The sequence below is a fragment of the Emydura macquarii genome, unplaced genomic scaffold, assembly GCF_026122565.2.
Source record: "Emydura macquarii macquarii isolate MOO-44397 ecotype Brisbane River unplaced genomic scaffold, CSIRO-AGI_Emac_v2 contig_719, whole genome shotgun sequence".
In the NCBI taxonomy this organism is placed as follows: Eukaryota; Metazoa; Chordata; order Testudines; family Chelidae; genus Emydura; species Emydura macquarii.
The window spans coordinates 9010014-9027038 of NW_027130856.1; the positions used below are offsets into that span (position 1 = coordinate 9010014).

Consider the following 17025-nt stretch of genomic DNA (forward strand, 5'->3'; position numbering starts at 1 on the left):
TTGAACATTTTAATTCTTTAATAACATCCATTCTTATCATTCCCAATTGATGTTCCTCTAGATCCATTAATCCAAAATGTATTCCCTCTATTATCTTATTTCCTACAGTAATTGTAAAAGGTACTGTCGATGGCATTTTACTTTTTACACTTTGTATTCCTTTTATCTCTGTTGAATATAGTGAGACATATGGAAGGATTGCTGTGAGATACTTATTATTCAATATAGAATACATTGATCCCATATCTATATGCCATACTTGACAGATTTTTCTTCTCTTTAAACATATCCTTATCCCTATCATTGGCCTTTCATAATAGTCTCTCCATAGCTGAGTTATTATTTGACATGGTTGTATGTCATTTTGTTGCTCTGAGTTCTCAAAAGGCATGACCTTTCTATTGTTGACTTGTATGGATCCGATAAAACCTCTATTTCTGGCAGCATTTCAAGGAACTCCTCCATATAATCTACAGGAGTGTTTAGCAATGGAAAGTCTTTGGGAAATTCTTCTACGTCCTTTATTGGAGGCCCTGTGGACTCATCTCTCTCTCTCTCTCTCATCCCAAATTTCCTCCTGTATTTCTGTGTATAAGAGAGATACTATTATAGTACTACTAACTTATTTTATTCCTTTAAATTTCCTTTCCACTTCTTCAATTTTGAAGAGTGGAACCATTTTAACACCCTTTTCTTACCCTGTGGAATATCCAGTTAATATACTGAAGGACTAACTTTGTTAGTTATTACAGGTCCCATCTATATTGGCCGGAGTACATGATTCTTTTCTCTAATATGCCTATACATAACCATATCCCCTACTTCCCATTCATATGGGTGCAAAATTGGTCCTAATTTCTTATCCATTTGCTGGATATTTGCTTTCAATGTGATTGCCATCTGCTTGTGTATTTCAGCAATGGATTTTAACAATTGTTGCATCATTGATCAGTTAACACTCATTTGGAAGGGCTCCAATCATCCATTGTTCTGGCAATCTCATATCTTGTCCAGTCATGGCCTTAAATGGAGTTACTCCATGAGATGCTATTGTTCCTCGGATAGCCATTAATATGAGAGATAATTTTTTATCCCAATCTCTACCCTGCTGATTTGCCACTTTTCTCAATGATGTCTTTAGTGTTCGATTTGTTCTTTCTACTTGACCCAAATTCTGACCACAATCTTTTTGTTATTTCCCCTATAGAGTGTGGCCCTTGATCTGAGTCTATTTCCTTAGGGATACCCCATCTTGATATTACATGATCTATTAACACTTTGGCAGTATTTAGAGTAAAGTTTTTCCTGGTAGGTGTTGCCTCTACCCATTTAGTGAAAGGATCTGCTATCACTAAACAATATTTATTCCCTTTTGCAGTTTGTGCAAGTGGCCCTATGTAAACAATTTGCAATCTAGACCAGGGACCTTCAATTCTTTGGTGTCCTAATGGTCCCTTTACTACTCTAGTGTCTGCATTATTAGCTGCACACGGTAAACAATTAGTTACATACTGCTCAATGTCTACTCTTATGCTTGGTCCCCATCCTACCACCTGAAGCCTATCAAAAGTTTTATCCACTCCTAAATGTCCATTTTCATGAACCAAAGCTATCATTTCAGATCTTATTTCTGCTGGAACTACACACACTAACAAATTATCCTCTGATTTAGTAGCTAACACTAGTCCTGTTTCATTCTGCCAAATTTTCCAACCTTGATATTTTCCTTTTGATATTAATTTCTCTATCTCAGGATCCCTTTTCTGCAATGCTACCAAATCAATTTGCTCTATCTGTTCTTTTCCTATACTGGCCACAGGAGCTGACTGTGATTGCGTCTTTGGTTGCCATACTGTCCCCTCCTTAGCTCCTTGTTTAGCCTGTTCATCTGCTCTATTATTCCACTGAGCCTCTTCAGTATTTGTCTTGTATGCTTTTACTTTTCCCTTTAATATTGGCTGTGATCTTTTCTGTGCTAATTTCCATAAATATAATAATTTTTCAGCATGGGCAATGGGTTTATTATCTGCTGATTTCATTCCATTCTTTTGCCATTGAGGCATCCAATTCACCATGACTCGCAACACCCAATCAGAATCCGTAAAAATGGCAACAGTTACTCGTACTGGGACATTTTCCAATACTACAATAATAGCTACTATCTCAGCTGCCTGAGCTGAGTGTGGCAAACATTGTCCTTTTAATACCATTACATCAGATATCCTGATTGCAGCATATCCTGTACATGGCTGTCCCTCTTGATAATAACTAGAACCATCTACATCTTTGTGCTATTTCCAGTACCTCCTCTGGCCAATCAGGCCATTCTATATGTTCAACAGCCTTAAGAGCTGCCAATCTATATCCCACCTCAATAATTACTGGCTGTTCCACAATATTTGTGTCACGTAGGGGCATTTTCCATATTATTTTATTTATTAAATCTATTATTATCTTAAGACTTTTCAACACGTCTATACTATTACCATCTAAATCTATTAGGCCAAATTGCCCCATTCCTTGTTTCTCTCCCAACTGAAAACTTACTAGAGGACTAAATGATACTTTACTTTCTGCCTCATTAAATCCCTGCAATCTTCTTATCACTACTGGGGGTCCAAATAAATTTCTTTTCTTAGTACTAATTAAAGAAAAAGTGGCACCTGTATCTATTAACATATTTTGTCCAAATGCTCCCTTATTAAATTATACATATAATGTAGGTTTCCCTCATTTATCTTGTTCTAAATGTGTCACTAGGTCAGCATGCTCTTCAGCTGACATTGGAGAGATAGGGGGCACTTAGCCTCCCTATGCCTGATCTTTTAGGCAAGGTGGGGCCATAGGGACATTTCTTTCATGTTGGGCTAACCTCCGAAGCAGTTCTCCAGTAGATAATCCACTAATCCTAGCCCTAGGCTCATACCTTATTAATCGTTCCCAGATCCACTTTCTTATTGAAATTGGTGCTTTCTGTGGACCATTTTGACAGGGGTTGTAATTCCTTCTATCTCTTTCCCTGATTTGTTCTCCCTTACTCTGTTTTCCTTGTTGTTTCCCTTTTCCTTGTGGACCATTGTTTGAGAAAGTTACTATTGATCCTTTGTCAAACTTTTTCTTTGGGGGTGGCTATCCTTTTTGTATTTTACTCACAACTTGCCCCATATTATTTAAAACAGCATCTGAATTCTTGACTATTACTTCTGTTTCCACCATTAGACCAAATTGTGAAGCTAATGTTCCTTCAAATTGTGTTGAGTTAGATACTATTTTGTCTCCCTGAATCAACTCAGAATTCTCCTGCACTAACTTCAAAGTCATACATGGACTTTAGTTTTTCTTGTACCCACTGTTCCTCTTTAGAAAAGCTCAGTACAAAACCAGAATTCCCTCCTGGAAAAGATTTCACCTCTTTTCCCTTTAGGCTATTAGTATTACTTCCATAGGGAGTCCACCTAAGTTTTCTGAACCTATACCAACCCTGTTCTTTTCTTTTCTTTTCTTTTAACTTTACAGTCTTTTCCGGGCACAACATAGTAGTGCTCCCTGGAAAGCAAAGGACTGTGTGCTTCAATTTAATAGTTTTATAGTACTCCAAACAACTGTATTGCTTATTATAACCAAGAACCCACATATTCTGCAGCAAATTTAAATTACATTCTGCAGGAAGGCCCATTGTTTCATTATTTCCTTATGGGCCCCCTTCTGTCTGTATCTACTTGGCATCTCGTCTTAGACTGTAAGTTCTTTGGGGGCAGGGACAATCTTTTTCTTCTGTGTTTGTACAGTACCTAACACAATGGGGTGCTGGTCCGTATCAGGGGTGCCTACTTGCTAATACAATGCTAATCAGTCACTAATTAATAATAGTAATGATAATCTCCCCAGCAAATGCAGCACTTGTTTTTTGGACAGCTGGAGACATTAGCTGGATGTTTTTGGTTTAAAAGGTCAGTAGTGGACTGGCACAGTTCCCAGGGCTGAGGTTTAATCGGTTTCGGTAAAGGGCTCCATTGTGAAGAAAGGCAGAGTGCTCAGGCCGCACTGCCCAGGGCTTGCCAGTGCCACCAGGTCAGCCTGGCAGTGGTGACAGGCCCGACCCATTCCCTTCCCTTCCCTGCGCCTCCTCACAGTCAGCGCTGGGGTTAGACACATGATTGACCCCGTAGATTAAGGAGCAAAAACTCGGGATCAGGCTTCCCTCGGGCCAGACCCCCCACTCTAATCCTCGCTTCCCCATTGGGCAGTTACTCCAGTCCTCGCTCGCCATTGGCTGCTTCCTTTCCAGCTACTCGCAAGGTATTAGGTCAGCGCAGCTGTGATAGGCTAGGATGGCTGGGGCCCCGCCCAACCCGGAAGCGCGCCCAGTTATCTCGCGGGCGGTTCGGAGAGCCGCGCGGTGGTGTGATCGGGCGATGTGGTGACGCGCGGGTTTTGGGGCGCTGCCATTGGCGGGGCGGAGGTGGGGGACAGATGTGGCGCGCGCTATGCGGGTTGGCGGCGGTGAGTGGTAGAGAGGCCGTGCGCTCTCACGCCCGCTTCTGGGGTCCGCGCTCTCTGCCGCCCGCCGGGACCGGGAGCCTGCTGGGACTGGGGGCCCGGGCCGCCAGCACCGCGGGGTAAGGGCAGCGCCGGCGCCTGCTGCAGCGTCTGTGGCCGTCCCTGGGGGGGAGCAATGGGAGCGGGGTGCCGGGGGAGGGGGCGCTAACGGGACCAGGGTACGGGGGGATGTCGGGGGACAGGATTGGGGGACGTAAAGGGATTGAGAGAGTGGGATGAGGGTGTCGGGGCTGGAGGATAGGTGGTATTGGGGGTTGGGATTGGCAATGGGGTGGGGCGTCCCAGTGGATTGGGGAATGGGGGCACCAAGTTGGGGCTGGTTGCGGGGGGGTCCAAAGGTGATCCTGTGGGTCTCTCTTCTCCCAGGGTCTCCCCCTTTTTCATGGAAGGGCTTTTTGCACCCCTCTTTCCAGTGCGGGCCAATCTTCTCCTTAGCAGTGACTCCTTCACTTCTCCTGAGGCCCCAAGAGTTTCTTTCTGTGCTGGGTGTTTTTGTGCCATTGTGTGGTTTGGTGTGTGAGGCTGGCACTGCTGCACTGGAGCCACCCTTCTCATAGAGAATTTAGATCCTCTCTCTGAAGGCTGGTGATCACCATCATCTTAAATCATATCTCAATCGGAGATGAGTCTCAGTGTTGCCAGCAACACTGTAAAACAGAGGGATTAAAGGAAAATATTTCCTTTGTGCGTTTGATGGTACTCATCTACTCATTATCACTGTTTCCAATATGCAGAATTGATTTGTCACAAAGCAAAAATGAAACAATTTTTAAAAATAGAAAAAGGTGACTTGTAAAACCCTTAGTTATTTGTAGGGGCAGAGAAATCACCTATCATTCCTTTTTTGAAAGTATAAATTGATTTGTATCTCGAGTAAAGTCTCTGTATAAACTTGTCACATCTCGGGCAAATCTTGCAGCAGTTTAGAAGTAGGAAAAAACAGGATGAAAAAGGTATTTTTTCATTAGAAAGTTATTTAGACTACATGGTCCCATGTTGTGATTGTCACGGTTAGCAGGCAGACTGCACCTCCGACTCCTCCTGGTCTCTCTCTCTTTGGTTATTACTACACTGTGATTAAAAGACATCTCACAGTGATTTCAGGCTCCAGCCTGAGCCTGACCATCTATACTGGAATTTTTAGCCCCATAGCTCAAGCCCTTTTAGCCCAGATTAGCTGACCCTGACTCTGAGACCCACTGCCTTATTGCAGTGTAAATGTACACTTTGCACCTTGGGTCTCTAGCTGTCACCTGTCTCTCGGAGTGGAATCATGCATTCTCCCATTGTGACAGGGCCCTGAATTGGTTTCCTATGTATCAACTGTGATTAGCTTAGGAGATATCATTTATTTCCAGACCCTGCAATTCCGTTCTCTCTGGGACAATGACAATAGTAAATCAGTGACCAAACAACCTCCTTAAAGCAAGTATTTCAGAAAAAAATCATCATCTTAAAAATAATAAAATAGACTATACATGTCTAGCTTACGAGGTTAACCATCTTCCACATGGAGACTCTGGTAGAACCTCTCTTTGTTTCAGCTTGTTTCCTTATTGGAGCTTACTGACAATTCCCTAGGCGGCCTGGTAACTCCACTTCCTTTGCAGAAATTGTTACTTATTAGCTGTTGGTAGTTCTTTGATGTAGTAACCCCTAGCTTGGGCTAAACAAGCTTTGCAACTTGCTGGAGACTGGGTTCTTTAAGCCAACAGATTCCTCCATTGTCTTGCAAGTATGTGCTTGCGTGTTCTTATCTGGGAAGCAACTGTGTCCCTTTCACATACATGTTTGTACATGTGTTCCAGGCTATATGATTAGTGCACAGAATCTGGTTTGGGCAAGCTGATCTGTAGCATGTGATGCAGGATTTCCAATACTACATCAGATAGTCGGGTATCCAGCCTCCTTCTATGGCAAATACTTTCTCTTTCAGAGGAGAATGACAAAAATCCATAAATCATCTAGCTAATATTGCAGTACAGTACCTATTGTGGGGTAGGAAATACCTTCATCTCTGTGGTACTCCATTTACATTTAGCAGAATACGGTTTGCTTAGTCTTCTCTAAACACAAATAATGATAAATGTAACTTCTTGTAAAACTAACCACAGTATTGGTCTACCACCTATGGTAGCAAATTCTGAAGGCTGAACATGTTTTGTAGTTTCTCTAACTTATTCTAAATTCGATGGTCCTCAGTCTCATCAAGTGACTGTCTCTTTTGATGACTGTTTTCAGCAGAAAGAGAAGTACCACAGCTATGCCTGAAGTAAACACAGATAATCTTGATGAGCAGCAGGTGCAGCTTTTGGCAGAGATGTGTATCGTTATTGATGAAAATGACAAGAAGATTGGTGCAGACACCAAGAAAAACTGCCATCTAAATGAAAACATTGATAAAGGTACAGTTTAAATTGGAAACCATGTTAACAATAATGATGTATTATAGTTACATACATCAGATTAACACAAACCTGGCCGTGACGGGTTTACAGTGTAATTTTAAAGCAAGTTGCTACAGTGGGAATAAACAATTGGAAGCAATAAAGAAGGGAGAAGAAGGAACATACAATTATGAACATTAGCCAGGTGCTCCATTAGATGCTTTTGACTCACTTAGATTTTTTTTAACTTATAAAATATAAGCAAATAGATATGTTATAGCAAAATAAGTCTTCTAAAAATAGAAATTTAGCTTTTACTTTAGTAGGTTTTTTTTCAAATGACAAAATATAAGCACTTCACAGAGGGGAGCTAAAAGGGAATTTGTTTCACTCTTGTATGTTGCTGTGTCTGTTGGAAGCATGGGTCTGTATACTTCTTAAAGGCTTATCCTCTTTTTTTCTGGTGGCCCAATAAATGGTGTTTCACATAAGGGTTTTCAGATTGCTCATGTGTACTCACAGTAACAAGCAAGAAGCTTGTCCTACAGAAGGAGGGAGAGCTAACATTTTTGTGGAAGTTCTGCATTTATATTCTACTTCTTACTCCATACCCATTATTGTGAGAGCTGGATGCCTTCCAAAGTTAAGTTTGGGATTTTAACTGCCTGTTTGTCTCTGATAAAAAAAAATCTTATGTAAGGACTAAGCCAGGCTAGTGACTTGCCCCAACATGCCTTAAGTACACTTAAGAGAGACGTTGAGCTTAACTACAATAAGATCTTGAAAGCAGATACTTAGAGAATTGTGCATGTTTGGGAATTGAAAAAGCTAACATTTAATATGTCTAAATATAACATCAAAAGCGTTTTTCCCTCCCCCCCCCCTTTTATTTAAGAAAAGTTTCTAGCATGTATGATTGAGAATAAAATCTTTCAAAGATGAACCTATTCTGGTTCTATGATCTTTGCCTTAGTACTTGCAGTTCTTTTTTTAATCCTTTATTTCAGAGACTAATACTCATGTTCTTATGTCTGTTTTAGGATTATTGCACCGAGCTTTCAGTGTTTTCTTATTCAACACAGAAGATAAGCTGCTATTGCAGCAGAGATCAGATGCTAAAATTACTTTTCCAGGTTAGTGTGTAAACATTTCACACCAAGGTAAAAAGTTGTTGGTGTCCATTTCATTTCCCAGCATAGCTTCCTCCACAGACTTTACTATCAACTTCCTTGGGGAGAGGAGAGAAGAGAAAGTTAATTAACTTTGGGCATGTGCTTTTCCAGGGGATAGTCAGTGTATAGGAACATCAGTTTCTTGCATTAGAGAATAATTAGCATGGATTAGAGGCTTGTTGGGAGAGATTGTTTTCCAGCTCTTCTCTATTGAAAAAAGTTACTTACAAGCAATCCCTGCACCTGCATAAGCATGTTTGCACATGTCCTAGGACAAAGTGGGAAAGCCATGTAACTACCTGTGTAAATGGAATTTGATCATTTAAATTCCACTTGGAAAGAAGTGCAACTGAAGTATCACAGGAAAAACATATTTATTTAGCTGTTAGGTGATCTTGAGCTTGTGTCTGAAAACTGACTCCTTTTACTTGACCCTGCTGTTTTAGTGGTTCCTTATCATCTCCTCCCCCTCCCCCCCCCCACCCCGAGATAGCAAAAATACTGCTTTTGATCAAAAAATAGTGTCCCTGTCACACTGTCTGGAGTGGCTCAGAGCAGACAGCCCAGGCTGGTGGTATGTTCTATAATTAGATTTCACCAAGCCAGTAACAAAGGTGAACTCCTGGATCACTATATCAGTCTTACCATGGAGTTAAACAGTCCCCTTAGACTCTCCAGTTTATCTTGCCACCCACCCAGGCATGTTGGACTTAGAGATAAATGATTACTTAGAGCAAAATATTCAGGTTTCTCCCAGTTCCAAAAAGCCAGTCACTTACTCCAGACTAATTGATACCCTAAGTGTCTCAGCAGAGACAACACCTGTAGGCAGTTCTGTAATAAATTAAAAGTTTATTAACTAGGAAAAAAAAAGTGTTATTGACAGGTTAAAGCAAGCAAACATATCTACAAATGAGTTTCAATCTAAATCCTAAGAGTGACAGAGCTGCAAGTGATCTGTCTAAGTACTTTTCAGGGGGAATCCTTGCGGGTCTCTGCCCTCAGTTTAGTGTCTCAAGCCTGTGAGAGTTCAAACAGCAAAGAGCTGGAAAACTTTCCTGTGTCTGTTTTATTTCCTTCATTCAGCCTCCAAGTTCATAGGACGAGCTTCCTTACATGTATTGCAACATTCCTTGATGGCCCATCTGATTTTGATAGTTTTTCTGGATGGGCAGGGGGAAACCCTTCCCATCGGAGTTCACAAGTTTAGAGCAAACATTTTCTAAGTTAAAGCAAAATTTACATATTTCTTTATAGCATGGAATACAGACATTACAAATAAGATTAACGCATGCAGCGGTTTACAAACATTCTGTAGAGCAGTGGTTCCCAACCTTTTTGGCTTGAGGGCCACAGATAATCATTTTTACAACCCTAAAGGGTCTATCAGCAGCCCTACCCCCACTACAGACAGACTGAAGGAATTCCTCACTGATCTCCCATCCCCCTGGTTGCAGCATGGAAACTGCATGCATCCTGTAGCCCTGTGCACTCCACCTGGGTCTCTAGGCAGTGGCTCCTTTCTGCAGCCAGGAGATGAGTGCTCCCCTCCCTCTAGCTCCAGCAGGAAACCCAGCACCTAGGAACCCAGGCAGTGCTTTGCTCTCTGATGGAGCCAGGGGAGGAGAGCGCTGATCTCTTGTAGCCCCGTGGCAACACTCTCTGCCTGGGTCCTCAGGCAGCGGCTCCCTTCTGCAGCCAGTGGGAGGGGAGCTGCGGGCCACTTTGAAAGACATCGCGGGCTACTTTTGGCCCCCGGGCCGTAGGTTGAGAACCACTGCTATAGAGTCTAGTTCTATAGAGACCGGCATAGTCAATAGACAGACCACAGCCCAAAATCAGACTGCCAGATGCTTTTGAATGGACTGTGACATTTATTGAATTATAATAACTGTGGTGTGAAAAATGTTTCTTTGGAGTCTGGACTTTGACTATACCTTGACCAAGAAATTTGGACCTTAACAAAAATAATTTGACTACCCCGCTCTCAGCACTAAATGTGTTCTTAAGACCAATACCGATTTTTGAGCAACACTAACACATAAGTGAAATGGTCTGGTCTCCAGCTATGAGTTTGTCAGTTCTTAGCTAATGATTGTAGCCTTGGCATGAGCTGGCATCTGGCCTTTCAGCATCACAGCCCTCTTGCAACCTCCCTCTTTTTATCCTTTCACGCTTTGGTCTTTTTCCTCACCCTGGAGTTCTTTATTAATGTCAAAATAGGTGAGACAAGTTGCAGAGAAATCTAAATCTGCTTGTTTCCATTTAGAACTAAGCTTCGACTGGAAAATGTCTAAATCTTGTCTGCTCCAGAAAAATCTCATGTTATGAGATTGCTGCTTCTGTAAAAGCACTCAGACACATGCTTTAAATTCCATTCTAGTCCGTGGGACTTAAGCATCTGCTAAGTGCTTTGCACCTGGGTTTTAATGATTATTAGACTGGTTTGGTCAACTAGAAGCATTTACCATGGTCAGTTATCTGTAGTTAATGTGAAAACATTTGGTGTAGTGGGTGGGTTCTCCTTTCTACCAATCAAAGGGCTTGTCTATCCAACTTTGTTTGCAGCAAGCTAGAATGTGGATCTACTCCACCCATATGCTAAGTATCAGTGTGGACCCTGGTGTGCCTTGATTTACACTGCTTTGAAACTGGAGTAGATGAAAGTTCCTCAGCGCTCTTTAAGTGTGAAGTGGCAGGGTCCATGTGGATACATAGTATGCAGCAGGCTAGCCATGTGATATATTTATACCTCAGCTTGCAGTAAACTACATGTTTGTATAGGAAAGCCCCATAGGCGTGCGCACGGGTGTGCCGGGTGTGCCCAGGCACACCATAATGCAGGGCTCAAGATACCCGCCAAAAATAAGAACACCGGCAGTTTTTTCAGTGGCGGGGAAGGATCTGGCGCGCGGTGTGAGCTGCCGCAGAACAGTACGGTTTTCCAGCAGCGGGTAAGAAGCAGGTAAAAATTCTCTAGGTAATGTGTGCACACCCTCATGAAGTGTGCTGTGCACACCTATGGAAAGCCCTAAATAAGTAAGCAACATTTGCAGTTCGTGCTTCACTTGTCCTGCCTCCTCAGAGTCTGCTGGCGAGTATATTTTGGATTCTGTTGCTTATTAAACCCACAAACACTTCAGGGAAAAAAGTCTACACGATAAACAATCTGGTGTTTTGCCTGCTGATTTTGCATCTGTAGAGGAGACCCTCTGGGGACAGCATTTGTTATTCAAGGTGATACTGTTGCACAAATAAGGCATTAACTTGCAAAGTCATGTTAATTTTAGCTTCTGTTAGAAATATTTGAGGGGAAATAAGTTTCTGTTTTCTGCACAATACAAACAGAGTTGGGAAAGATGTTCAAGCTTTAAGGTGGAGGGGATTGCAGACATCTATTTTTTTTTTAATTTTTTTTTTAAACCCAAAACATGGTGAATGGCGATGTAGCTGTTCTATACTGGAGTTTTTGCAATGTATTTTATTGTTGTGAACACTTATTATACACAAACTTTTTACAGATTGTTTTACCAACACCTGTTGCAGTCATCCACTAAGCACCCCACTAGAACTGGAAGAAAATAATGGCCTGGGTGTCCGGCGAGCAGCACAGAGGCGATTAAAAGCTGAGTTAGGAATTCCCATGGAACAGGTAAACAGGGTGTTACTAGAGATTAATAATTTACCTAAAGAAAAATTGAAGAGCAACTAGACTCTTGAATTTGGCACAAGGTAATTACCAGCTAGGACTTGTATGCAGAAGCTTATACTGAAGAGAAATTAGACTTTTTAACCTTGAAGATGCAGTTGCTTGGGGGGGGGGGGGGTGAGAGAGAGAGGTATGTAAATAGTGGTGAATCGTATTGGCACAAGTGGGTTCCAGATTCTAATTCTAAATCTTTTCTAACTGCCAAACCATCCTTCAAAAGAACTTCATCCTTCAAGCTAAACAAAGAATAAGTAACATGATGCAAAGTAAGACGGCCATTTGTTTTAATCCTGTTTACTAATATGGGAAAGGACACTTTAATCACCAACCTTAAGTGACCCAGTGATACCTTAGTGATACAAACTGGTAGCGAGGGTATACTAGTCAATTCTGAAACTTAAAAGTAGTAACAAGTAGGACATCTGCCTGAGTCTTCTTGCAGTATTGGATTTTTTAATAATTACTTTGCTATTTAAAAATTTCTTCTGTTTCCATGTAGAAAAACCCACACAAAACCAGAAAGTGTACCATTCTATAAGGAAACAGTGACGCCAACTCAACAAGAGTGCTGTCATGTGCACCAAGTTGAACCAAAAAAAATTATGCATTTTTCTAATCCCTATTTTTTGTGTATTGGAAATAAGCTTTAACCTTTTTTCCAGACCAAAAATGTATGTTAGTGTTTTTAAACTGACAGTATCCCTTCAGAAGGGTGATCCATAACTGTTTTTTGTTTTTTCCACTTCTAAAATATATGCATTTAAAATATCTTGACGGTATCTCCCAATCTTACTGCTGATTTGACTAATTAAGGATTTTGGTTGTAGGTAACTCCAGAAGAAATCTCCTATCTAACACGAATTCACTACAAGGCCCACTCTGATGGGATCTGGGGAGAACATGAAATTGATTACATCTTGTTTGTGCAGAAGAACGTAACACTGAATCCTGATCCTAATGAGATCAAAAGTTACTGTTATGTGACACGGGGAGAACTAAAACTACTCTTGGAAAAAGCATCAAAAAATGAAATCAAAATTACTCCATGGTTCAAATTAATTGCAGAGACTTTTCTTTTTAAATGGTGGGATAATCTGCATAATTTAAATAGATTTGTGGATCATGAAAAAATACACAGAATGTAAAAAGCTGTAAGTGAATGTAGTGGTGAGGGATAACAGTGGGATGTTGTGTTAATAGCAATAAGAACTTTAATCTTTTTAAGGTTATGAGTACTGACAAATGTACAGCTGCGGTGCCTGTTTGTACATGTGCATAGTGATGGTGTGGCAGTTGCGGGTTTTTTGTTAATTTACAGCTGATGAAAGATGCTGGGCTGACAACAGGGGAGACTGAAGTCATCTTTTCAGAGCGGGCAAGCTGTGGTTATCCAAATGCCAAAACCAAAAATCTCAAGTATAGTCATACAGGCGGGCAATAGGTATAGTGTGAAAATGTTTATAAAGCCCCAAACAATAAGATAGAAACCTCATGTGGAAAAGGAATTGTAAATTTTTATTTTGAGGGACTCTGAAATACATTTAATGATGCCTATTAGCAGATGAGTTTTGTTCAAGGAGATGGAAACACATTGGCAACAAAGTAAGCTTCCCAGCATTGCCTACAGCCTGACTGGGAGGAATTCTCAGCCAGTCTCTACATCTGTTTAGTTCAGTGTCTGTTGAGGCTGCAGATAAGTGCCACTTCTGAAGTAGTAACTTAGCCACTGGCAATTAATCAGACTTCTAACTTCATGGAGGCTTTTGGTAGTTTGGTTAATTAAGGCATATTGTCAACTTGAATTTAAATTATGTATCCTTTAACTAGTATAGCCAGAATTTTCATCCTTTAACAAAATCTATGGTTTGTGTGACTCCCCTGTTGCTTTTAAGATCTTTTTCATGCAGGGGGAAAAAGCTGCTTAACAGGCAAATGCTAAGTTTCATAACTTTCAGTCTTAGTAATATTTAGAAGTTGTAATGAAAATTTAGTGTTCCTTTTTAAAGGTAACTTACACACACTCATAGGTAAGTTTAATTAGGTGACTTTCATATAAATCACCTGAAGTGACTGCTTCCTGTGCTTTTTGTATAAATTTGAAGTAAAATACTAATCCATTTCATTAAAAAAAAAATCTACTTGATGTGACTTAAATTTTGATGTCTGCAATGCACATCCTAAAGATGTTATGTCTAACATTGTTGCATTCTGTATCTAAGGAAAGCATTTTTTTTTGTTTTGTTTTGCATTTGGCTGATGGCTAGATACTACATAATGTGTGGAGTGTCCATAACACATTGATGTACTCACTCCCTGCTGTATATGCATTTTCTATTGGATTACTACTGCATAGAGAATGATAACCTTATACATTGGAATTGATGTAGATTTTTCCCTGAAACTTTCATTTTAAAATACCTACCTTACTGCAAATCAAGCAGGCTAACTCCTAGTCAGCCTTTTTGGCATGTGTGCAAACATGAGGGATAGTATAATAGAAACATGAAGCTGACACCTTAGGCTAAAATTTTTCCTATGTGGAAATTGATGAAGTGCTTTGAATATGAGTGCTATTTTAAATGTACCCTTTCCTAATTTATGATTTATCTTCCACTGAAGTAAGAGGGAAGGAATCTAAGTTTTTCCTCCCCTTCTAAGAAAACATGCTGACTTATGAGGCTTTTTTAATAACAATGTCTACCACAAAGTCTCCTGCATTCATTTCACCCCCACCATTTTCTTTAACAGGTAGCTTAGCTCCACAAGGAATGCACAATGGTGGGCCAGCTGTTGAAAGAGTCATGCACTGGATGTTCACATCCTTTGTGGCTATGTTACTAACACTTTCTCAAACTCCTTTGTCTATGAAACCTACATTTGTAGCTACTGAAGCCTTCCAGTGCATTTAATTTAAAATTAAAGCAGAAAATGAAATTTCAACCAATGTTTTGAAGAAGGCAACTACAACTCAACTGGAAATCTGTTCTTGCCTAAAAAAGTGACAAGGCTCTTAACTGTGGTGCTTAAAAGGACTTTCAGGAACAGAGAGGAGCTGTATTATCCAAAATTCCCCACCCGTATACTGGACTGAAGCATCAAAAAATGAAGACCACTTTTAGAGTGCAAATAAATGAAGAACCTGAATAATTCACTAGCTTCCTTAAATTTAAATACAATTAAAATTACTATAAGGATGTGTGTGATGGGAGTCTTGGGCTGTGGAAGAAAGTAAGCACAATAGGTTGAGAGAGCTCCATTAGACTCAAAGCAAGGAAAGTAGTACTACCTTTTCTTGAAAGTTTTGTTAAAGGTAACATCAGCTTGTAACGAAGTGACATCTTTTCCCCCTAGCTTCAGTAAGACAGCTTTGAAGGAAAATGTTGTAGAGGATTAAGTAGCTTCATTTCTAGAATTCCTCTGATGACAAATGTAAACAAGTCCTTTACACAAACCTTTGAGAATGGTTATGTTTTGGGCAAAACCACCATTGACACTGTTCTTCACTTTAACTTAGCTAACTGTTTTCCTGGTTCCTGTTTCCTTTTCTTCCCCTCTTCACTTTATATTATGGTCTACAAGATAGAACTTCAATCCCCCTTAAACTGCTACATTGAACCTACTGTGGTTATATAAGTCTAACACTTTGTAGAAGTGTGTCATGATGGAATGTCAAAACACTTATGATTTCAATTAGTGAACTATTCTAAGGACATCTGTTTTGACTGATACCACTAAAATAGAGCCTGGTGTGTTCAGTTAAACTATGACCAGTGTGTGAAACTAAATTGAACACTTACCCTGAAGCCCTGCCTTTAAATACAAAGTACATGTTGTTGTAAAGATGTGTATATAAAAGTATGTGAACCAAAATAATGTGTCCAGGTGCTAGTTTTTCAAACCCAAACTAGAAGACAATATGCTTTTTTGCTCAGTGTGATCTGAATTGAGAACTTAAATGTAAGCGCTCCAATAGCATTGCAACCTGAACTCTAAATGCTGCCTTCTGTGAAATCCATTCAATTTTGTTGAAGTCAATGTGGGTGTAGAAGCATAAGCGGATAAAGTTTCACCATCAGACGATATCTCTAGTTCTTGCTCTATCTACCCCTGAAAGTCACATTGGGTAAAACTCAGAATGGCAACCACTCTAGCATAAAAGTGACAATTTATGCAACAACCAAGTTGCATAACCCACTTTGAAGTTGTGCCAAAGCAGGGGGAAGAAGACCGACTCGCAAGAAGAGCAATAATCTCAAGTCAATCTCGGGTCAAGGCTTTTGTTACAAAACATTTTAAGCACTTTTAAAACAAAACTCAGTTTACAAGAACCTGCACTTGTAAGGAAAGTGTATTTACACACCTGCCAAAAAAATCTTATTGTTTTTCAGAAATGAAGGGAATACTTTTATATATAATACAACTTGTCTCACAAATATTAAAAATGGGGAAGAAATTCAACAGTACAAACAAGCACCATAACTAGTGCTTCACTACTGTATTGTCAGTGAAAGCTAATCGTGTTCTTACACACTAAAATAGGAACTGAAGTAGAATAGGACGGCCGTTGAAATTGCATTTGCATACTTCTAGAGAGATTTTTCACTGAACTCCCATTAAACTAAAGAAATATACTAAAACTGTCCCATTTGCTGCTTTTGACACTGTTTCAGACTGATTATCAGAGAAACTCACTGTAAAAACAGTTCAGTAATGGAAAAATGCATGCTGCTTATTAGATGAATCAACAAACAGATTAAAAAAACCACATCTCACTCATGCAAGAGCATTCCCATTCAAATTCAAATGAAGGGATAAAAGGCACTGTCCATTACTTAAAGACAAGATTATCTCACTGACAGAAAAATGTCAGACTCAGCAATTGGGAGAGTACATCTTGCCTAGAACATATACCAAAAGCCTTTCAGTATGTGGAAATAAAAGTACTAGAGCTAAACTTGCCGATTTTGGCAGGAGTGTAAGAGGCAAAGTTTCTCATCTCCCCTTTCTAAACATTATACTCTCGCATGTTTTAAATTATATACATTTTAATAATACATTATGCCCAAATATTTCCTTAAACTAGTGTTGGAGGTTTTAACATCCACTTTTTTCTTTCTTTATACTCCACATTATGAGGCTACCATGGGGAGGAATGGAAGGCTTGGTTGTCAGACAGAGGGAGCCATCATCATTCAGC

At 40.1% G+C, this 17025-nt stretch overlaps 1 protein-coding gene across 2 annotated transcripts; it reads left to right on the forward strand.

Moving 5' to 3' along the window:
• Positions 1–4407: 4407 nt before the first annotated feature.
• Positions 4408–14496, forward strand: IDI1 (isopentenyl-diphosphate delta isomerase 1). Of its 2 annotated transcripts, none has more exons than XM_067542668.1 (5): positions 4408–4619; positions 6802–6965; positions 7988–8080; positions 11641–11771; positions 12656–14496. In XM_067542668.1, the coding sequence occupies exons 1-5, from the start codon at positions 4474–4476 to the stop codon at positions 12971–12973; spliced, it is 852 nt and encodes a 283-aa protein (XP_067398769.1). In that variant the 5' UTR covers positions 4408–4473; the 3' UTR covers positions 12974–14496. The 2 variants fall into 2 exon arrangements, with proteins under 2 accessions (XP_067398769.1, XP_067398770.1); XM_067542669.1 differs by having other exon boundaries at positions 6805–6965.
• The last annotated feature ends 2529 nt before the right edge of the window (positions 14497–17025 follow it).

What these genes read in the sequence shown, in the direction of transcription:
- IDI1 (XM_067542668.1), top strand. Translation starts at nt 4,474, where the DNA reads ATGTGGCGCGCGCTATGCGGGTTGGCGGCGGTGAGTGGTAGAGAGGCC. An exon ending in AAATGAAAACATTGATAAAG is followed by an intron (nt 6,966 to 7,987) that starts GTACAGTTTAAA and finishes TGTCTGTTTTAG; the next exon opens with GATTATTGCACCGAGCTTTC. An exon ending in TGCTAAAATTACTTTTCCAG is followed by an intron (nt 8,081 to 11,640) that starts GTTAGTGTGTAA and finishes AACTTTTTACAG; the next exon opens with ATTGTTTTACCAACACCTGT.